The sequence below is a fragment of the Patiria miniata genome, unplaced genomic scaffold, assembly GCF_015706575.1.
Source record: "Patiria miniata isolate m_02_andy unplaced genomic scaffold, ASM1570657v1 HiC_scaffold_7, whole genome shotgun sequence".
NCBI lineage: Eukaryota > Metazoa > Echinodermata > Asteroidea > Valvatida > Asterinidae > Patiria > Patiria miniata.
In genome coordinates this window covers 7,003,330-7,020,735 of record NW_024037074.1, presented here as the reverse complement: position 1 = coordinate 7,020,735, position 17,406 = coordinate 7,003,330, and the positions used below count along the sequence as shown (strand labels likewise).

Here is a 17,406-nt window from a genome sequence, read left to right as displayed (position 1 = left end):
CGAAGGTCCACAATTGACGATCGTGTGCAAAATATATACGAGTTCTTCCTAAAAAGTTAAAGTACAAACAAAAGAGGGACAATAGGGGTCCACAATTGAAGTTGTATACGCACTTGTGTATGTTTGTGGCATGCAATGGAATCATTTTATAGTGTACATTTTGTGTCCTTCATAGATTGGCAAGACCCAAATGTATGTACCGGTATTATGCAGAAGTTTAATCACTAGGGTAAATGAAATCCGAGTTATAAATAATATGAGGGATATAAATACTCATGGTAACCGTGGCAGCAAAGCCAAGGTGACAGCTGTGATTCCCAAGCCATGTCTGAAACATACTAGGTCTTCACTCCGCCCCAAAAGTTCACGAACGGAATGGACAACTCATGAATATTTAAAGTGACATACATATTCATGAGATGCCACCAGCACTTGGCAGCCCAGACAGCAGAAGTGATTTTCCAAATTGGTGGGCCCCCATAGCATAACAAGAGCAGGATACAGGGGCTAATCGGTCTTCCCGCTCTGCCAGGATACAGACCATTCCGTACCAATCCCACCCAGGGGGGGTCCACACAGGCCAGCGTTTTCAACTCTGTCACGTTCACACACACCCGACAAGCGAGCAGTCCGCAATATGTATACACACACTGCCCGGCTCTCGGCCTGCTAACAACGTTTTCTTGCGGTTAGTTTGTGTGTGTGTGTGTGTGACATCCTTGACACATGGACACGTGGAACTATTTGCCGTTTGGCTTGTGCTGCGGAGGGGAGAGCATTCTGAGACGAGTAAGTTGGTGGAGGGGGATTAGGTTTACTCATCATTCTTGAGACGAGTACGTGTCTTGGACCCCAGCATAGACTGGGGTAGCATTTTAACTTGACTGTTTGTCGTGGTCTTGTTGTAGTCGTTTAGTAGTGGCATCCTTCCACTGACTGTTTTTCCTTGTGAGTGGCTCGATGTTTTTATTTCCTCCAAGCAGGAAACTTCTTTTAATTTAGCAGTGTCCTGCTTTCTATGAAGTTGTGCATTGCAAAATGAATAGTTTTTGCAGATGACATTGACTCTGCAGGGAAGAATTTTTTTCGTGGTCGTTTTATTTTTGATAATTTGTTTGGTAGCATGGTTGATTTGAAATGCGAAGCAATGTTTTATCATCACAGACTCTTTCCATCCAGCAGTTATCTTGGAGGTTTGTTTTGTTCTAATTTGGTGACAATGAATGCAAAAGATGTCTACTACCTATCCATGGGGAGTCAGGTTGGCGTAGCGGTACTTTCCTCGCCTTCCATCGCTGTGACCCGGGTTCGAATCCCGCCTGGGCCAACATGTGGATTGGGTTTTCAGTCCCTGCCTGATTCTGTGGGTTTCCCCCAGAATATTCCTCTGGGCTTTTCCTCCCACCTCTAAAACTGTAACTTCTTCTCATTGTCTTCTCTCCACAGGCTCAGGCTTTGGAGCTACAGTGCCTAGGGCGCTTTTGAGGAATCCTTGGTTTTGTTACCAGAAATGATTAATAATAATAATGTGGAGCTGAAGAACGTACCTCAAAGATGGCTGCAATGCGAAGAATCTATTAGTGTGACAGTGCATGGATTGTACCTGACAGTTCCTTTTTTCTGTGTTGGTCCTCAGTATCTAGTAAAAAACTTGAAGGCCGTAGATTGGTTTATTTAAATGCCACTGTCGTACGACTTTGCTGTTCATCACTTGCCAAATGTATTATCATCCCAAGAAGACTATTTTCAGGAGTAATGATGAATTCTTTTATTTCTTTTTCCTGTAGGTTGCTTTCAAGCAAACTCACCGGACTATTGCTCTACCACCAGCTCCTTACTACGAGGTAGAGCCCTGCAACGAGTGGACTGCTCGCTCCATCGCTCTACCCACGACGGCTTTCTCAATCATCCACGAACAGAAGACCAAGCATCTAGTGCTTCAGAACGATCAGGCACCTCCGTCGACATCCAGGGGCAACATGGCGCTCATGGAGAGCCACCGAGCTCAAACCCCAGGGCAGATCCTTCTACAGGATTCAACGGTCCCGCCTCCTTTTACTTACAAGCCCAATAGAGAGGACGACGATTGTTACGGATACGGAAATGGTTACTCAGAGAACAGACTGAGTGAATACTCGGATCGAGACTCGTTCGATTACGATCGGAGCTATGCCATCTTGGAGCAATTCATTAACGCCACGTGTGATATCTCTGGTGACTGGCTAGACCCCGATCTGAGACCGTCACCAGTCTCTAAGGAGCCCAGTGAAAGGCCGTTTGAGGATGTGCAATCTGAGAACTCAGAGCAACGAGACTCAATACCGAATAACAACAACGTTCAGAAACTCGCTGATGAAAACGGTGCAAATTCACAAGATAACGTGAACGCGCCTCAACCAGTACCACGTCAAAGCAAGGCACAAGGTGACATGGCTCCTGAGAGTTTACAGAGTCAGAGGTCATCCTCACCAAACAATCAAGGTCAGAGGTTAAGTAGGCCATCCAGTCAGGAGGACCGAGTGGCTCATTTGAATGGCCAGGCTATGAATATTAATCAAAATGCAAATGAGGAGCCAGGGAAGGATAAACCCAAACCGGCGCCGAGGAAAGGGAAGGCACCTGCACCTCCAATACCGGTAGACATTGTGAAATCCGTGCATGGAAAAGGACCGGCACCGCCCATTCCTGTAGAAGTTAACAAGTTGGTAAACGTTGATGAAGCAAGCGAGAAGAACAATCTGAAACGATCCGCCTCGTCTGCATCCAGTAATGCAGAGGCGTCGAGTCGAGCGCTCGCTGCTCCGAAATCACTAGACATTGCCGGAGCGGCCGCTGTCAGTCAAAGGCTACTAAAGGGTCAGTCGTCCATATCAAGCCAGGACAGCTGCAAGAGGTCAGGTGGGAGGTCACCAGGTCACGTAGGTCACAAGGTGGAGGTGGAGATTGGCAAATTCCGATGCAAGAAAGTCACCAATAATGGCATTGCTCCACCACTTCCACCAAGGTTTGTATGGATACCTTTTAGACTTTTCATTTGTGACGGAAATTGCTGATAATTTTGATGCATTCAAATCTTTGTATAAAAAGACACTTAAGCTCAGGCAACTCGAATAGGAAATCTTGTTCAAACTTCTAAACTTGTGGGGGATGTCATACCGTAGTCATGACAAAATGCACCCACATGTAACCATCAAAACCCAAACCTACTAAAGATAGAAAGATTTTGAACAAAATGCAGTAGAAACTCCCATATTCTTCAAAATCCACAAGTTGGTTTTTGAAGATGTGGCAGACTTTTGCCAATACATTGGACTTAATGCCCTTGAAAGTAACATAACAAAACATGTTTGGGCTTCTGCAAAGTGGAGGATTTTGCAGGATTCAGGAAGGTTTCTGGCCTGTATTACATTGTATTACATTGTTTTACATTGTATTACATTGTATTACATTGTATTACATTGTATTTATTCCGTATTAAAGAATCCATAAGACCATAGAGTTCTATACGGTTTCAGACAGTACAGGGAGTAATAGATTGAATGGTTCTTGGCAGTTCATAGACTAATGGGTTAATTTAAATGTAATATGTTGGGTTGATCACTCAGAGTGAAGTGGGGGACTGCACGGAACTCGTCTTCAGAACGTCCGTGCTTAGCACTATCTCATAATCCAGACCTCACATCTTAATTATCGGAATACGTCTTGGGTTGATGGTGGATGGGTGTGGAGACACTGAACTCAAGAAGATTAGCTAGTCTCATTTCCTGTATTCGTTGGTTAGAAGCACTTGGTAGACTAATGACCTACATTTTATGTTTCTGCTAAATTATCAATTGGGTGATGTCGGTTTCAATTAGAATTTCTGTTCACAAGCATCTATAACTTTCTGTTTCACAGTTTACCATGTACAGTGTGGTTACTCACATGTACTTTGAAAGTACATGTACAGGTCTACTTTGAAGTGGAGTCTTAACCCATTTGACACATTTGCAAATTCGGCTTATTCCAATTTAATTTTGAGCCTTGGTGTTATAACAAGTTCCTAATAGCTCTGTTGGAGACGTTTTTGAGCACCTCCAAATTCCATAAATCTTTTCCTTATCAGCGCAGAAATTTTGCTTAGCACCCTTTTGTTATCCATCCACAACAACAACCCTCCCAAAATAGCTTTGTGTTTTCGTTGGCAACAGTTTATTTTGAAAGCTGACAGATTGGAAAACGAACCCCCAAAACACTACAGCAGAGTGTGATATTTCCGCGTCTCCTCCCCGTACCAGAAATGTTCAATTTAATGCGGTGGACCACGCATTTCCCAATCAGTCTAGAAATAGGACAAGCATGCACACTGTGACAGTACACAGTGCTCTTTCTGTCTTTTTTCATCTTTTGCACTTTTTTTGATCTTATAGACCTTTATCATGCTGCCACCATTTCAGTCATGTTCCCTGTATCTTATAGCAGTACAGAATAATAATGTTTTTTGTGCAAAAAGGAACCAGACTATTTTTCCTTCCAGCCTCGCTTTGGTTACATTGATTTGAATGGGAAAAATCAAGAATGCCGCAACATGATAATGGTCTATTGGAAAGAACTTAACAAAATTACAATGTAGCTTTGCTGAACCGTTTTCTCATTCAGACGTGTTGTTTTGTTACTAAACCTATTTTGGAGAACATGTAAAGTACGGTACTCTATATATACATGTATATACAAGGGTACCCTATTTGGTCTTCATTAAAAGGAGCACGCTTACGTTAACGCTCAATTTAAAAAATAAAGCTTCAAAACATGATTTCTTGGTACAGAAATGTTATGTTCATTTTTCCGGGGTTGATTGCAGTTTACTAGATATATACTTTCAAAAAACAAACTATGACATTGAAAATCTAACCGATTAGTGCAAAATGGTTCTTAAATGCCTAGTTATGCCAAATGAAAGTACAAAATATAATGCATTACACCAGCTTCCACAAGGTATGAAAATGCTATGGAATGTTTTTTATCTCTTGGGTTTTACTAATATCTTGCCTCAACATTTCAGGAATAAGCAGGAAGGCATGTGGCTAATATTTAATTAACGGCTGTCACTTCAGGACGTGTTTTTCTACTCCTTCAATTTTTGCAATTACCCACTTACGTAGCTGTTACAGAATCAAAAATACAAGTTGAGAATTCGACGTTTCCTCACATCCCTTACAAAATGCTACCAAAAGGTCAGATAATTCTAAACAGGATCCTCAGTCAGTGACATTTCCATTTCCTTTTGCTGAACCCTAACCCCGTATTTCCTCAACTTCTGAAATTTGTCTTCGGCATTGATTTTAGGAAATGATCGGTGGAAGCAGTAAATTGAATGCAAAGGTACAAATGTAGTTTTGCCTCAGAGAAAGCAAAAACTAAAACTGAAAATAAAGTTGTGTTTTTACATGTATGTCATAAAAAAGCTTTAACATGTGATTAGAGATGGTAGTTATATCATGGTGTATTTTTGAAGAAAGTTTAAAATTATTGCGGCCAGTTTGGGGTAACCCAATTTGTTTAACCCAACTATCATTGTTATGTATTACGTTTCGTTTTGTTTATTTGGATGTGCAAAAAGTTCCTTGTAAGGTTTATTTCAAACCCTATTTCACAATCTCTCACAGGTCCACATCCCTCGTTGAGAATGGAACAGCCCAAGATGGCGGCGGTGCCCATGGCAACCCTATCCAGTACAAAGATGTGACTGAAGCGCCCTGGTTCAAGGCGGGAGTACCCAGGTACGTGTAGGTGTGGTCCAGGGGAATTGATTACCCAGTACCTAGCAGCTTTTCCCGCCTCCTTCCTGTCTGGCTGGGCTGGCAAAACGTTGGGGTCGTGACCTCTGCTTGAAGGTTGCTTAAAGGTACAACCCGCCCAAGGCTACGACTGTGTCCTAATTGGGCTTCCAGAGCTATGGCTATGTCTATTGTCAGCATGCTTTATTGTAGTAGCCATTGTCATAGAGCCAGACAATAGCTCTAGACAAGGGATTCAATTAAAGGTGGAGTTTCAATATTCTTGGAGTAGAGAAGTGCCTTTAAACTAAAGTACAGTCTTTAAAGGAGCAGTATGTGCAATAGATGCATGCAACACACTCTTTAGCCCCTACAGTGCTTAAAGTGCAGTTGCAACACCATAATATTTTAACAGGGCCCTTTAAAATGCAACTGGTAAGAATTAAAGGAACAGTTTGAACACACTTAAATATGGAACTCAAGCACTACAAAGTGCTGCCTTCTGAGCTTGAAGTTGTAGTCTATAAAAGCTACTTTAGGGATCTTGCAAAACCACTACAAACGAACAACTTGATGTTGAATTTAAAGGTGCAATATGAATGCATACAAAGATGAACATACTATGCAACACAAATGCTTGAAAACTTGAAATCAAACTTGTCAACTTGATGTTGAATTTAAAGGTGCAATCTGAATGCATACAAAGATGAACATACCATGCAACACAAATGCTTGAAATAATGTAGCCTTTGACGCTTATTAAAGGTGAGGCTTAACAATTTGGAGGGGGAGGGGAGGAGCCCTTTAAAATTGCACCTGTTTAATTTAAAGGTACGCTATGTACAACACAGACACTTAGCTCACAGAGTTTAAAGTAGCAAACAAACAGTGATCTAAACATTTCTAGAATGTCATGTACATGTACATCCCTTTATTATTAAGCCAACATACTTGGCAAGAGTCTGTGTAAACCCCAACAAGTTCAATTGCAACGCCTCCAACAGCTTCCTCTGTTTGTATGCCGTGTTTCCTTCTTGACATATATGACCTGGCTTGCCTGCAGTTGAGTGATAGACGGACAACATAAGCACAGTGCAAGTTTTAGAGTGGGTGCAAATTTCAGAGGAAAAAATTATGCAACCTGACGGTAGTATCGAAAACAAAGACCCCTAAACCGAAGACTGCAGACCCACCCGTTTTTGAGTGATCTTCATTTTCAAGTGGGTCTTCGTTTTCAAGTGGGTCTTCGTTCTAGTGGGTCTTTGTTTTCGAGTGGGTAGTTGTTTTCAAGTGTGTCTTCGGTCTTCGGTCTTGGTTTTAGGAGTCTTCGTTGTCAATACAACCGACCTGACGCCACTTCAGCGATTATGTGCAAAGTCTACATGTATGTTAGAGTCAAAGAAATTTTCTCTAAGTATTTCCTAACAAAATTGGAAATGTTTCTCAGTCCCAGATTCATGTCTTATCATCATTTTTGCAAAGAAAAAAGTGGCGTCAGGTTGCAACATTTTCTCCATTTCAGTTTCAACCCTAGTCTCTGAGCATCTCTCGCTGTCCAATGGAGCCCTCTCCCTAACCAACGTCTGGTATATCTAAGCATGCAAATTTTTTATGTGACCTCGGTCGTACAGCCAATCAGAGTCAACTTTAGAAATTGTGACGTCATTTTGATCATAAATATGGACTAAGCTGTTGATTGGTCCATTTGGCTGCTATGTTTTTGTAATACAACAACAGGTTACGGAAGACCGATAGAAGACGCCCGCTGAATGGTCAGAATCTCGGTCAAGACACAGTCTTGTTTTTGCATAATTAATCGCCTAATCTGCTCGCATCTATTACATAGACTATTTCAAACCCCCCCAACCCCCCCCCCCCCCAAAAAAAAAAAAGTGGCAATAAGTTCATTTAATCGCACAGTTGGGTTGAGTTGATAGACAATGACGCAACCTATGCGAAGTGCAAATTTATTCTTTGTAGAGTACATGTTGAAGATGTATTCATGTACAGTTTTTGGATTCATAAAAAAAAATTGCGGCAGCAATTTCGTTAATTTTACAGCTGAATCTAATTAGCACAACAAAGGTTTCCCAGGTCACACCCTCCTCCTTCAGGATGCAGAACTTAATTGACAGGAAACTACTTCACAAAATCTGTCATTGTCTTGTTTCCTTTACTCCTCAACCCCAAGATGTTTCTTGTGATTTCAAGTTAACCAGATAATCTGCAGAACTTCAGGGCGGTTTAAGGGGAGGGGAGTTATTAAGTTCTGGCTTGCAGCCAGGTTGGATGAAGTAGGTAGTTCTGTCATTAAAGGGATTGTGATGTCGAGACATCTGCTACTAGAGCCAATTTTAGATCATGTGCATTTCCCATGTCAGAAAGTATCACTTTATTGACCTGAAACAAACATAATATAAATATTGGAAACTCAATCGGAAATATCTCAGAAGCTGCGGGTCAAAGAATTCATGTTCACACTGATTGTTGGTTGGATGACACTGACCATAACCAATGCACTTGCATGATCACATGATTGTGCCATGTAATTTCTGGAAGGAGTAGTGTTTTGAATACCAAAAAAGTCAGATTTTTGACCCGAGTGACCCCATGATGACCTTTGCTTTGACCCCAGTTTGGTCATGTGACATGTTGGGCCTGGGCTACTGATACTCTTGACACAGTTTGGTTGAAATTAGTCAAACTATGTAGGAGCAATAGACAATGTCAATGTTTGTTACAAACTAACTACCGGACTAACAGAGAGACATGATGATTTGTTGAGCTGCTAAAAATACCAAAAGAACATTTCAAAAATACAAGTAAGAAACAAATTTGTCAAATAAAGATTTAGAACAGTACGCATTGAAAATGTTAAGAACACATCTGTAAAGTTTTAAGTGAGCAATTTATTGAAAGAAGCACCAATACGTATTTCAAAACACGAATATTGTGTAATATTATTATTCCGTTAAATGTCCTGTGGAAATATTATCCATTGCAGAGTTAGTGCATTATCAATGAAAAAAGTATCTGAGACATTATTAAGTACAGTATCCCACAAGTAAAGTATTTCCGTTACCGCACCTCAGAGATGTGCCAGGAGGGATCCAGGCCGAATAAATAGGTCGTCGTCTCGGTCACTGCCACACCCAGTGCCCTAGTTTATGACCTTGATTGGATGACACCCTGTTATTAGACTTGTTCCTAGTCTTGTGTTTACTGTTGTAACCAGGGGTGTGGTAACATGATACCTCATCCAAACTTTTCTCAAACCATGCAATATTGATGGGTTTTTTTTGGCAGAAGTGGCACACATCCCAATAGTGTATCGGGGGGTGGGGGAAGGGGATGGGGGGCAGGGAGCAGGGGGCGATTTTTTGATTGGGGGCCGCCTAGTGACTGCACACTTTTTCAGAAAAATTATTAATTTTGCTCCCCTGGAACCCAGACTGCTACTGAATCCCACTCCCTGAATAAATACTGTTTCTCAATTTTCAATTTAGAAACAAAAAATTTCATTTTAGTTTGTTTATTTATTTATTTATGTATTTATTTATTTTGTACAGAGAGATCGCTGTGGAGATACTACAGCAGGAGGTGAAAGGAGCCTTCATCGTCCGCGAGAGCAAAAGCCACCCAGGATGCTTTGCACTCTCCATCAAAGTGGACGGCGACTTCAACGAGAGCGGCATAGCCAATTACCTGGTAGTCCGCACCAAGAATGGCGGCTACACAATCAAGGTAATTTATAAATATTGTGTTCTTTTGAGACAGTTGACGTGGGCAGGTGTGATAATGAAAACTCAGCAACTGATTTGCTGTGGTAAAGGTCAGAAACTATGTTGATCAATGCAGTACCGAGGGGAAATGTAGTGTTTATCTGCTCAAATCTTTTGTATTTGTATCCATTCTGAATTTGTACGTTCTTTAACCTCCTATGCAAACATACACTCTGCGCAAAGTTGTCCTTTCAGTCAAAATCAGTCAAGTGCCTGTTTTCAACAGTTAAGAGCTCCCAGCCTACATAAAGCAGGATGGACTTGCTGGGACTGTTTAACTTGATACAGCTATACTTTGACTGTAGGTGAATGATAAGCCAGCTGTGCCTACCACTTTTCTGCTTTTGTCGGTTGACTGCATTTGACTAGTCACAGTGCTTGCTTGAAATATGATCTGACTGTTGGTGACTAGCCTGTGTAAAAGGCATGGCGGGGAACAGGATTTAATTTTTGACTGTCTGTGACTGTTCAGACAGAAGGGGGGTTAAAGAGTTTATAGTCTAGTTGATTTACTATAAGAAGTTGTTCTTTATAATATAATTAATTGCATTTTACGGTCTTTCGTAATCACTCATCTGGTAATTTGCTTTGCTTTTGACAGGGTTTTGGAAGAGACTTTGCCGACTTGCCGAGACTGGTCCACCACTACTCCCTGCATCAAGAACAGCTTCCTTGCAAGCTGAATCTCTCCTGTTGCAATCCTCTCTTCAGACAAGATGAAGATGAAGGGGAGGAGGAAGGGGGTGGAGACTTGGATTACACAAGCAGGACAGATTTCAAACCGGTTATGGCTGGTATGAAGTAGATTTAACCAAATTAAACCAGTTGAGTCCAGCTCAGAGACTTGGTTTACACTAACAAGTTGGATTTCAAACCAGTTATTGCCGGTCTAGTCTGAAGTACAGTATCCACTTACATTTGGTTCAGAGACTTGGTTGACACAAGCAAGATGGATTTCAAACCAGTTGTGGCCGGTATGAAGTAGAGTTTACCAGTTAAGGCTGGTTCAGAGACTTGGTTTTCACAAGCAGGACCGATTTCAAACCAGTCACGGCTGGTATGAAGTAGACTAAACCAGTTTGATCTAGTTCAGGGACTTCAATTATACAAGCAGAAAAGATTTCAAACCAGTTATGACTGGTATGAAGTAGAGTCAACCAGTTGAGGCTGGTTCAGAGACTTATTTACACAAGCAGGACAGATTACAAACTGGTTATGGCTGGTATGTAGTAGAGTAAACTGGTTTGGCCCAGTTCAGAGACTTGGATTACACAGGCAGGACAGATTTTAGTAAACCAGTTATGGCTGGTATGAAGTAGAGTAAACCGGTTTGGTCCAGTTCACAGCAAGAGGAGAGGCTTAGGTTACACAAACAGTATAGTTTCTGAATCAGTTGTGGCTGGTATGAAGTAGAGTAAACCAGTTTGGTCCAGTTCACAGCAAGAGAAGAGGCTGAGGTTACACAAACAGTATGGTTTTCGAATCAGTTGTGGCTGGTATGAAGTAGAGTAAACCGGTTTAGTCCAGTTCACAGCAAGAGGAGAGGCTTAGGTTACACAAACAGTATGGTTTTTGAATCAGTTGTGGCTGGTATGAAGTAGAGTAAACCAGTTTGGTCCAGTTCACAGCAAGAGGAGAGGCTGAGGTTACACAAACAGTATGGTTTTCGAATCAGTTGTGGCTGGTATGAAGTAGAGTAAACCGGTTTAGTCCAGTTGACAGCAGGAAGACAGACATGGATTCCACAAGTAGGATGGCCTACAAACTGGTTATGGTCGGTATGATGCAGAGTAAACCAGTTTTTGTGTGGTTCAAAGGAGGAGCAGAGACTCAGAAATCAAACAGGAGCAGAAAAGAAGAAAAGTATAAGGCTAAGACCTGAAACCAGTTATGACCGGTTTGAAACAGAGCAAACCAGACTTTTGTGGGTCACAGCAGAAACAAAAGAAAATGAAAAGAATACGCGAGTTGCACTAGAAAGTGGTTTTTGCCAGTGTTATAAAGAATGAATCTGTTCAGTCTGATTTAATAACAGAATGAGAAGAGGTTTCTATATTTATTTTAAAGAAGGGAGTAATTCGATCTGTTGGGTCTAGACCTTTAAGGATCCTGAACTTAAAACCCGTTATCATTGAAAAGAAATTTTGCTAACAAAGTATTTTTTAAGAAATTTGTAAAAAAAAAAAAAGAATCAACCGTTTTTGATGTCTTTTCTAAGTCATCCCCTCCAAACCAGTTGTAGGTGGTGTGGAATTTCACTGAAGTATGATAAACTTCCTGGTTACCTTTAAAATAAACCATTTTTCCCAGAAAGCTTGCCAAGCTTCAAAGTCAGTAACTACGTGATAAGACAGTTCTCTCAGCTTTGCAAGCTTCATCCACTCTGAACTGGTTATAACTGGTGTAAACCAGTTTGAACCAGTTACGTTACAAAGCAGTACCAGGCGGTCATCTGATACTCGTATACGATAGTGTAAATGGCCTTCAACATTTAGTTTGTTGGCATTACCCAGAAAAGTCAATTGTTCTTTTCGTATTTTCTGTGTGCTTACATCTATTTATTTGGAAAGGAACTTGCACTTCATGCATTCAACATAACTTATTACAGGAATGCAAGTCCTCCTGCAATTGCCTGATTTCAGGCTTTTTCCAAATTTCAAGTTACAAATTGGCGTCATACATGTGTGTGTATATTTTTACTTCATACCTCAAATTTCAGGCAAAAATGTCTGAATCCTCTTACGTACCTGCTTATTACTCACATATCCTAATAATAGTGCTGCACAATTGCACTTTCTGTGCCTCTTAGCTCAAACCCTGTTATAATTTGTATGCCTATAGTTTGGACAAAACACCAATTGATACTTCATACCACTCAGTATTTTTAGATTAATATGTTGGACAATTGCCCGGCTTGCCTTAAAAAATCCAAATCTGCAATGTTGTAAAGTCATGGTGCCCTGTAAATATTCATACCAAAACAAAAAACCTCTGCTTTAAAATGGGCACATGAGAACATTTTGCCTTTGTTTCTAGATTTGTTTAGGGACTTTTAATATCATCTGAAAATACCTTAACTTGGAAGACATATATGCAGTAGTTGCCTTTGTTACATTTGTGGTCGGAAAACCAGACTGAAATGATATTGTAACTGTTTTTTCTGAGAAGTGCCTGTTTCTAGTATAGGTGCCATAGTCAAGTGACACAGTTCAATGATAAAAGCCTTGAATTGAGGCTAGTATACCGACCAGCTGGCAGTGTGTTTATAAACAATCGTTATTTATCTCAGCAGTATGAAGATTACACGCATATAACGGTTCATTTATCATGCCCAATAGTTTGTTTTACAGCTTAGGCCTGTAGACGGCTATCTTAATTTTACAATTATAAATTTACCGACAAAGAACCTTTTGATAAGCATTATTAAAACTGGATTATTTGCAATAAATCCGATCCTTCTTTCACCATTGTTATTGTTTTCACAAAACAATAGTGGCTAGGATTTGCCTCCTTTCAGTATATCTTCTTCCATGTCCAGACGAGTTATGTACTTCAGCTAAAGTACAAAAAATGTACAGTGTCGTCTTGTATGATGTCACAGTACATTGTATGTGCTCATGTTCGATGAGAAAAAAAGTACAAGCATTCTCTACTTGAGTATTTCGTACACTTAACCATTTTAGTAAACACCTCCCGTAAAACTGTATCATTGTTTTGAAAGCACTATGACTACGCTTAACTTACAATATTTGCTATGTTTTGCATTGCTTTATGAAGCTAGACATGTACGTAAGAGGCTTTTTATATCGGTGCTTTTCTTTTCTATTTACAGCATCATGAACATTAAAGTTTAGACTGTTTTTGTCCTCACATCATGGAGGTATAGGAAACACGCGCTGTGAAAATACATGTACTGAAGTATTAAGACTGTATACTGAGAACTGAAGTGATTTAAAAGGGAAAAACCGAGATTCGTATCTAAATAAGAAAGTCATCTCTTCAATTATTAACGACGCCGGTTAACATTGCCAAACCTTTCGACCAAAGCCTTTTAGGTAAAATATGTTTTAATGCTGAATCTTGCTGTGCATTATTTTGTATGATAAAACTGCCATTTTTTAAAGCGAGTTGATGGAAGAGCATATTTTTTCTCTCGCAAAACAGGATTGCACTCTCAACTGTACTATACACAATATAGATTGGATTTCGTTAATAATTTGCTTACTTGATGTATAAATGTCAAACTGATGTTGAATGTTCGATCAATAATGTTGCCTTCAGATCGATGTTGTGGTCCGCCTTTTTTCCCCAGATAATTTTTTCTTTAAGGGGTATAGATTACGACCTTTGATTCGTTAAAGTGTTTTGTAATATGTCCATGATTGATTGGATGTACGTTGTCATGTCATCAGCTCAGATCATGTAAATTAACCAGTATTTATTTTAAAGCCTTCTTGTGGACAACAACTGCATCCGAGTGCTGTAATTATTAGGCCTACAATTGCACATTAAAGTATATATTTCAGATCAGTATTAATAAATTAGAGCAATATACGAACTGGAGAGAAAAGGTGGTGTGTTTTTTCCCCTCCATTGTGTATGATGAGTTGTGCCATATGACATACCTCACTATGACCCCCTCTGCTTGAGGGTAGTGCCCCCACCCCCTCAAAATTGAGGGGAAGGCTCAAAATGAGCTTTTCATAGTTAAAACCAAATGCCGCTTCAGAAGATGAGGCCCCCTATGTGTCCCTTGCATTGCAAATCGAACGCCAGTGTACATGCCTATTGAGGAAAACTTTCTATTATAGTGAGGTTTGCTGACATTATTTGGTCTGTCTGTCTGTCTGTTCGTCTGTCTGGCTACTTTTAATCAACAATTGGCTACCTTTAATTTTACGTCATCATGCCGCGCTGTTGGAGAGAATCTCGATGACAATCAGCAAGTACCACGCACGCTTGAAGTCAAGCGCAGCTGGCTAGCTTCGCACGGTATAGCCTGAGCGTTAATCTTAATTCCATCAGAAAAGTAGCTTTACGTTCAGGAATCGATAGTTTGTTTGGATTTCACGGGAGCATGCACGCAGGGCTAGGGAGGGGGAACCTTGCAGAGGTCTGGTTGACCGCAGTTGTTGAAATTTGACAGACCTGGGACTATCGTTGTACTATGAAGCCCGGGAAGGGACAGGGTAGATTTTGTTTTTGTAATTTGCTAATTCGTTCCCACGAATAGCTAATTCGTTCGCACGAATTGCTAATTCGTTCGCACGAATTGCTAACTCGTTCGCACGAATTGCTAACTCGTTCGCACGAATTCCTATTTCGTTCCCACGAATTACCAACGCGTTCCCACGAATTACTAACGCGTTCCCGGATGCACAAGTTGGCAATTCGTTCTCACGAATTAGGAAATCGTGCGAACGAAATAGCAATTCGTGGGAATGAATTAGCAATTCGTGCGAACGAAATGGCAATTCGTGCGAACGAATTAGTAATTCGAAAGAAATAAAAATTCCACCCTGTCCCTTCCCGGGCTTCATAATGTGCAGTTTTCTTGAAAGTGCGGTCGGGGACTTTACTTCGTACTGTGTGATCACCATACACTCGCGAGGCCCCCTTCAATGGAGGAGGCATTGTGCACACTATTATATAACGCGACTGCCCCGTGACGGATTATCTGAACAATAGCTAGCACATATTGTTTAAAGTTTCATTGAAGGGGGCCATCGTGATAGAATTGATAGCGTGCCAGGATATCCATAGAGAATGCACGTTTCAAACAAGTTTTCAAACAAATTAACCCTCTTAGTACTAAATGAAGACATCGAATTTGGCCCTACCGAAGCTCTGTACTAGCTGTATACATGTATTTCTTAATCATTTTCTGACCTGCGGGCCGTGGAACGGAAAACGTATTGTGCTTGGGATAAAGTTATTAATGTAATTAGAAAAAGGAGTAAAGCGTTCCTGTATACGGATTCCTTTCCTCTGCTTTCCCTTGAATTTATGTTTAAAAAAAGCGCGAAATTGCACGAACGGACAGAACTTTTGCTGTAAAGTGTTGCCGTATATTAAAATCTTTAAAAATAGCTCAGAAAAGGGTAGAAACGCATTATGCCTGGCTGTATTCTGTTTCCAAGCAATGTGAAGGGCGTCTAGTAAATTGGCAATGAATTATTGACGAATGTTTTAACAGCTTATTAACCTTAGCAGGTTGAGCTGTCATTAACACTCCGACTTCGACTTAAAAAGCGCGTGTGGTTGCTTAGAAACTCTAATTAGGATCATTTGCTCTTCGTGCAGTTTGTTCGTTTCCAGTAATGACACTTCTCAAAATCCAAAGACGAATGTTCAAACCTAAGTTTCAGCTCAGTGGATATTGCACTTTTCGAGAACAAATAATCAGTGAAATACCATATGCAACCTTTTGATCACGGAACACGATTTCGTCAATACACCTTTTGTTCCCAACAACATGTTAGAAATCACCTACAGTTCCTGATTTCTTTTAAGTGCCAGCAAGCCAGACGGAATAATTTCATAGGGTGTTTAGTACCAGTGCGATATTTAATCCAAGTAGAGGCTAAGCTTTTTGATGATAATTCCGTAGGTTACTTTAGGGATAAATGCGAGTGATCCTTTCTATTGAGTGTTAGTTCCTTTTCAGAGTAATTAACAATGTTACTGTAATTTATACGTGCCTTTAATAAGAATTAAGTTTGTTCTTATTTTGTTAAAAGAATCATAACGGGGAGGGCTCACTCATCTTAAACATACTGCAAGTTAAACTTGCACAATCCCCCTGGCATGCTGGCTGTATTTATACAGTCAGTTAGTAAGCACACTGTTCAGTTGACCTAACCAAAATCAACAATGACCTCATTTGACCCCTAGATGACATTTGACCTCAAAAGTCTCATGTCATCTGAAGTCCCCCTACCCAAAGATTTTTGTCACCAAGTTTGGTTGAGATTGAAGTCTGACTTTTCATATGACGGCACTAAACAGTTAACCTAACCAAAATGGATAGGTCTACACACAGACGGAAGGAATACACTATGACAAGATCCCCCTTTCTTGGCTAAAGAAACGAAATAGTAGCAAAACATGGGAGGATCTAGTGCTGTCTGACTAGCCGCCTGCTCGGTTGACATTTACAGTGATATCAATCAACCTAAATGAGCCGACTTTAATTTAGGAATACCGGTGTTGCCCACGTCGGGCATAATCTATCACTTTTTCACAAGAAGGGTATTTTGTTGTTGTTTTTGCAAATCGTCTGTCTGCTTTGGCGGTGTGTAATTTATCACTTAAGGGTTCCGTCTTATCGGTGGAGAGATCTTATTACAAATTATCTGTTGAGCAAATAAAAATATCCAGGGATCTTTTGATGAGAGCAGTCCGAAAGACGATGATGAAACATCTTTAAAAACAAAAATTGCGGTCACTTTGTATTTTTTTAATCAAAGTCATTTTTTGTGTGTTTTGGAAAACACCTTTGATTGATGCCAATAATGGTAGAATCTGTTTGTGTTTTTTTTTCTTCATTTCCGTTCTTCGGTTTTTTTTGTATATTTAAAGTAATTTCTGTTCTGCTGTGTCGACTTTTGAGGTATTTGCCTATTTGGTGCCTTAAATGAAAATGATGTGTGCCTTTAAAGTTTACAGTCGAGTTCGTTCAGATCTGTGTTTCACCTTCGTCATGTTCAGCAGTATATCCATGGAGACGGTGCGAATTTTATCAATCTTTGCTCCATTTGTTTGCAGCGTTATCGGAATATCAACCAGAACGAGCTTAGGAATTGTTAATTTTATCACCCTACCACAATGCGCAGTTATCGAAATTATAACCGAAAAGCAAACAGTAT

At 40.3% G+C, this 17,406-nt stretch overlaps 1 protein-coding gene across 2 annotated transcripts in view; it reads left to right on the top strand.

The window, feature by feature from the left end:
* LOC119745454 overlaps positions 1-14,096 on the top strand; it is a 47,341-nt gene extending 33,245 nt beyond the window's left edge. For both annotated transcript variants that reach the window (XM_038221805.1, XM_038221804.1), the window contains exons 7-10: positions 1,788-3,004; positions 5,646-5,759; positions 9,326-9,500; positions 10,140-14,096. In XM_038221805.1, the coding sequence (XP_038077733.1) occupies positions 1,788-3,004; positions 5,646-5,759; positions 9,326-9,500; positions 10,140-10,343 (1,710 nt within the window). In that variant the 3' untranslated portion in view covers positions 10,344-14,096. The remainder of the gene's footprint in view (positions 1-1,787; positions 3,005-5,645; positions 5,760-9,325; positions 9,501-10,139) is intronic.
* Positions 14,097-17,406: the final 3,310 nt, after the last annotated feature.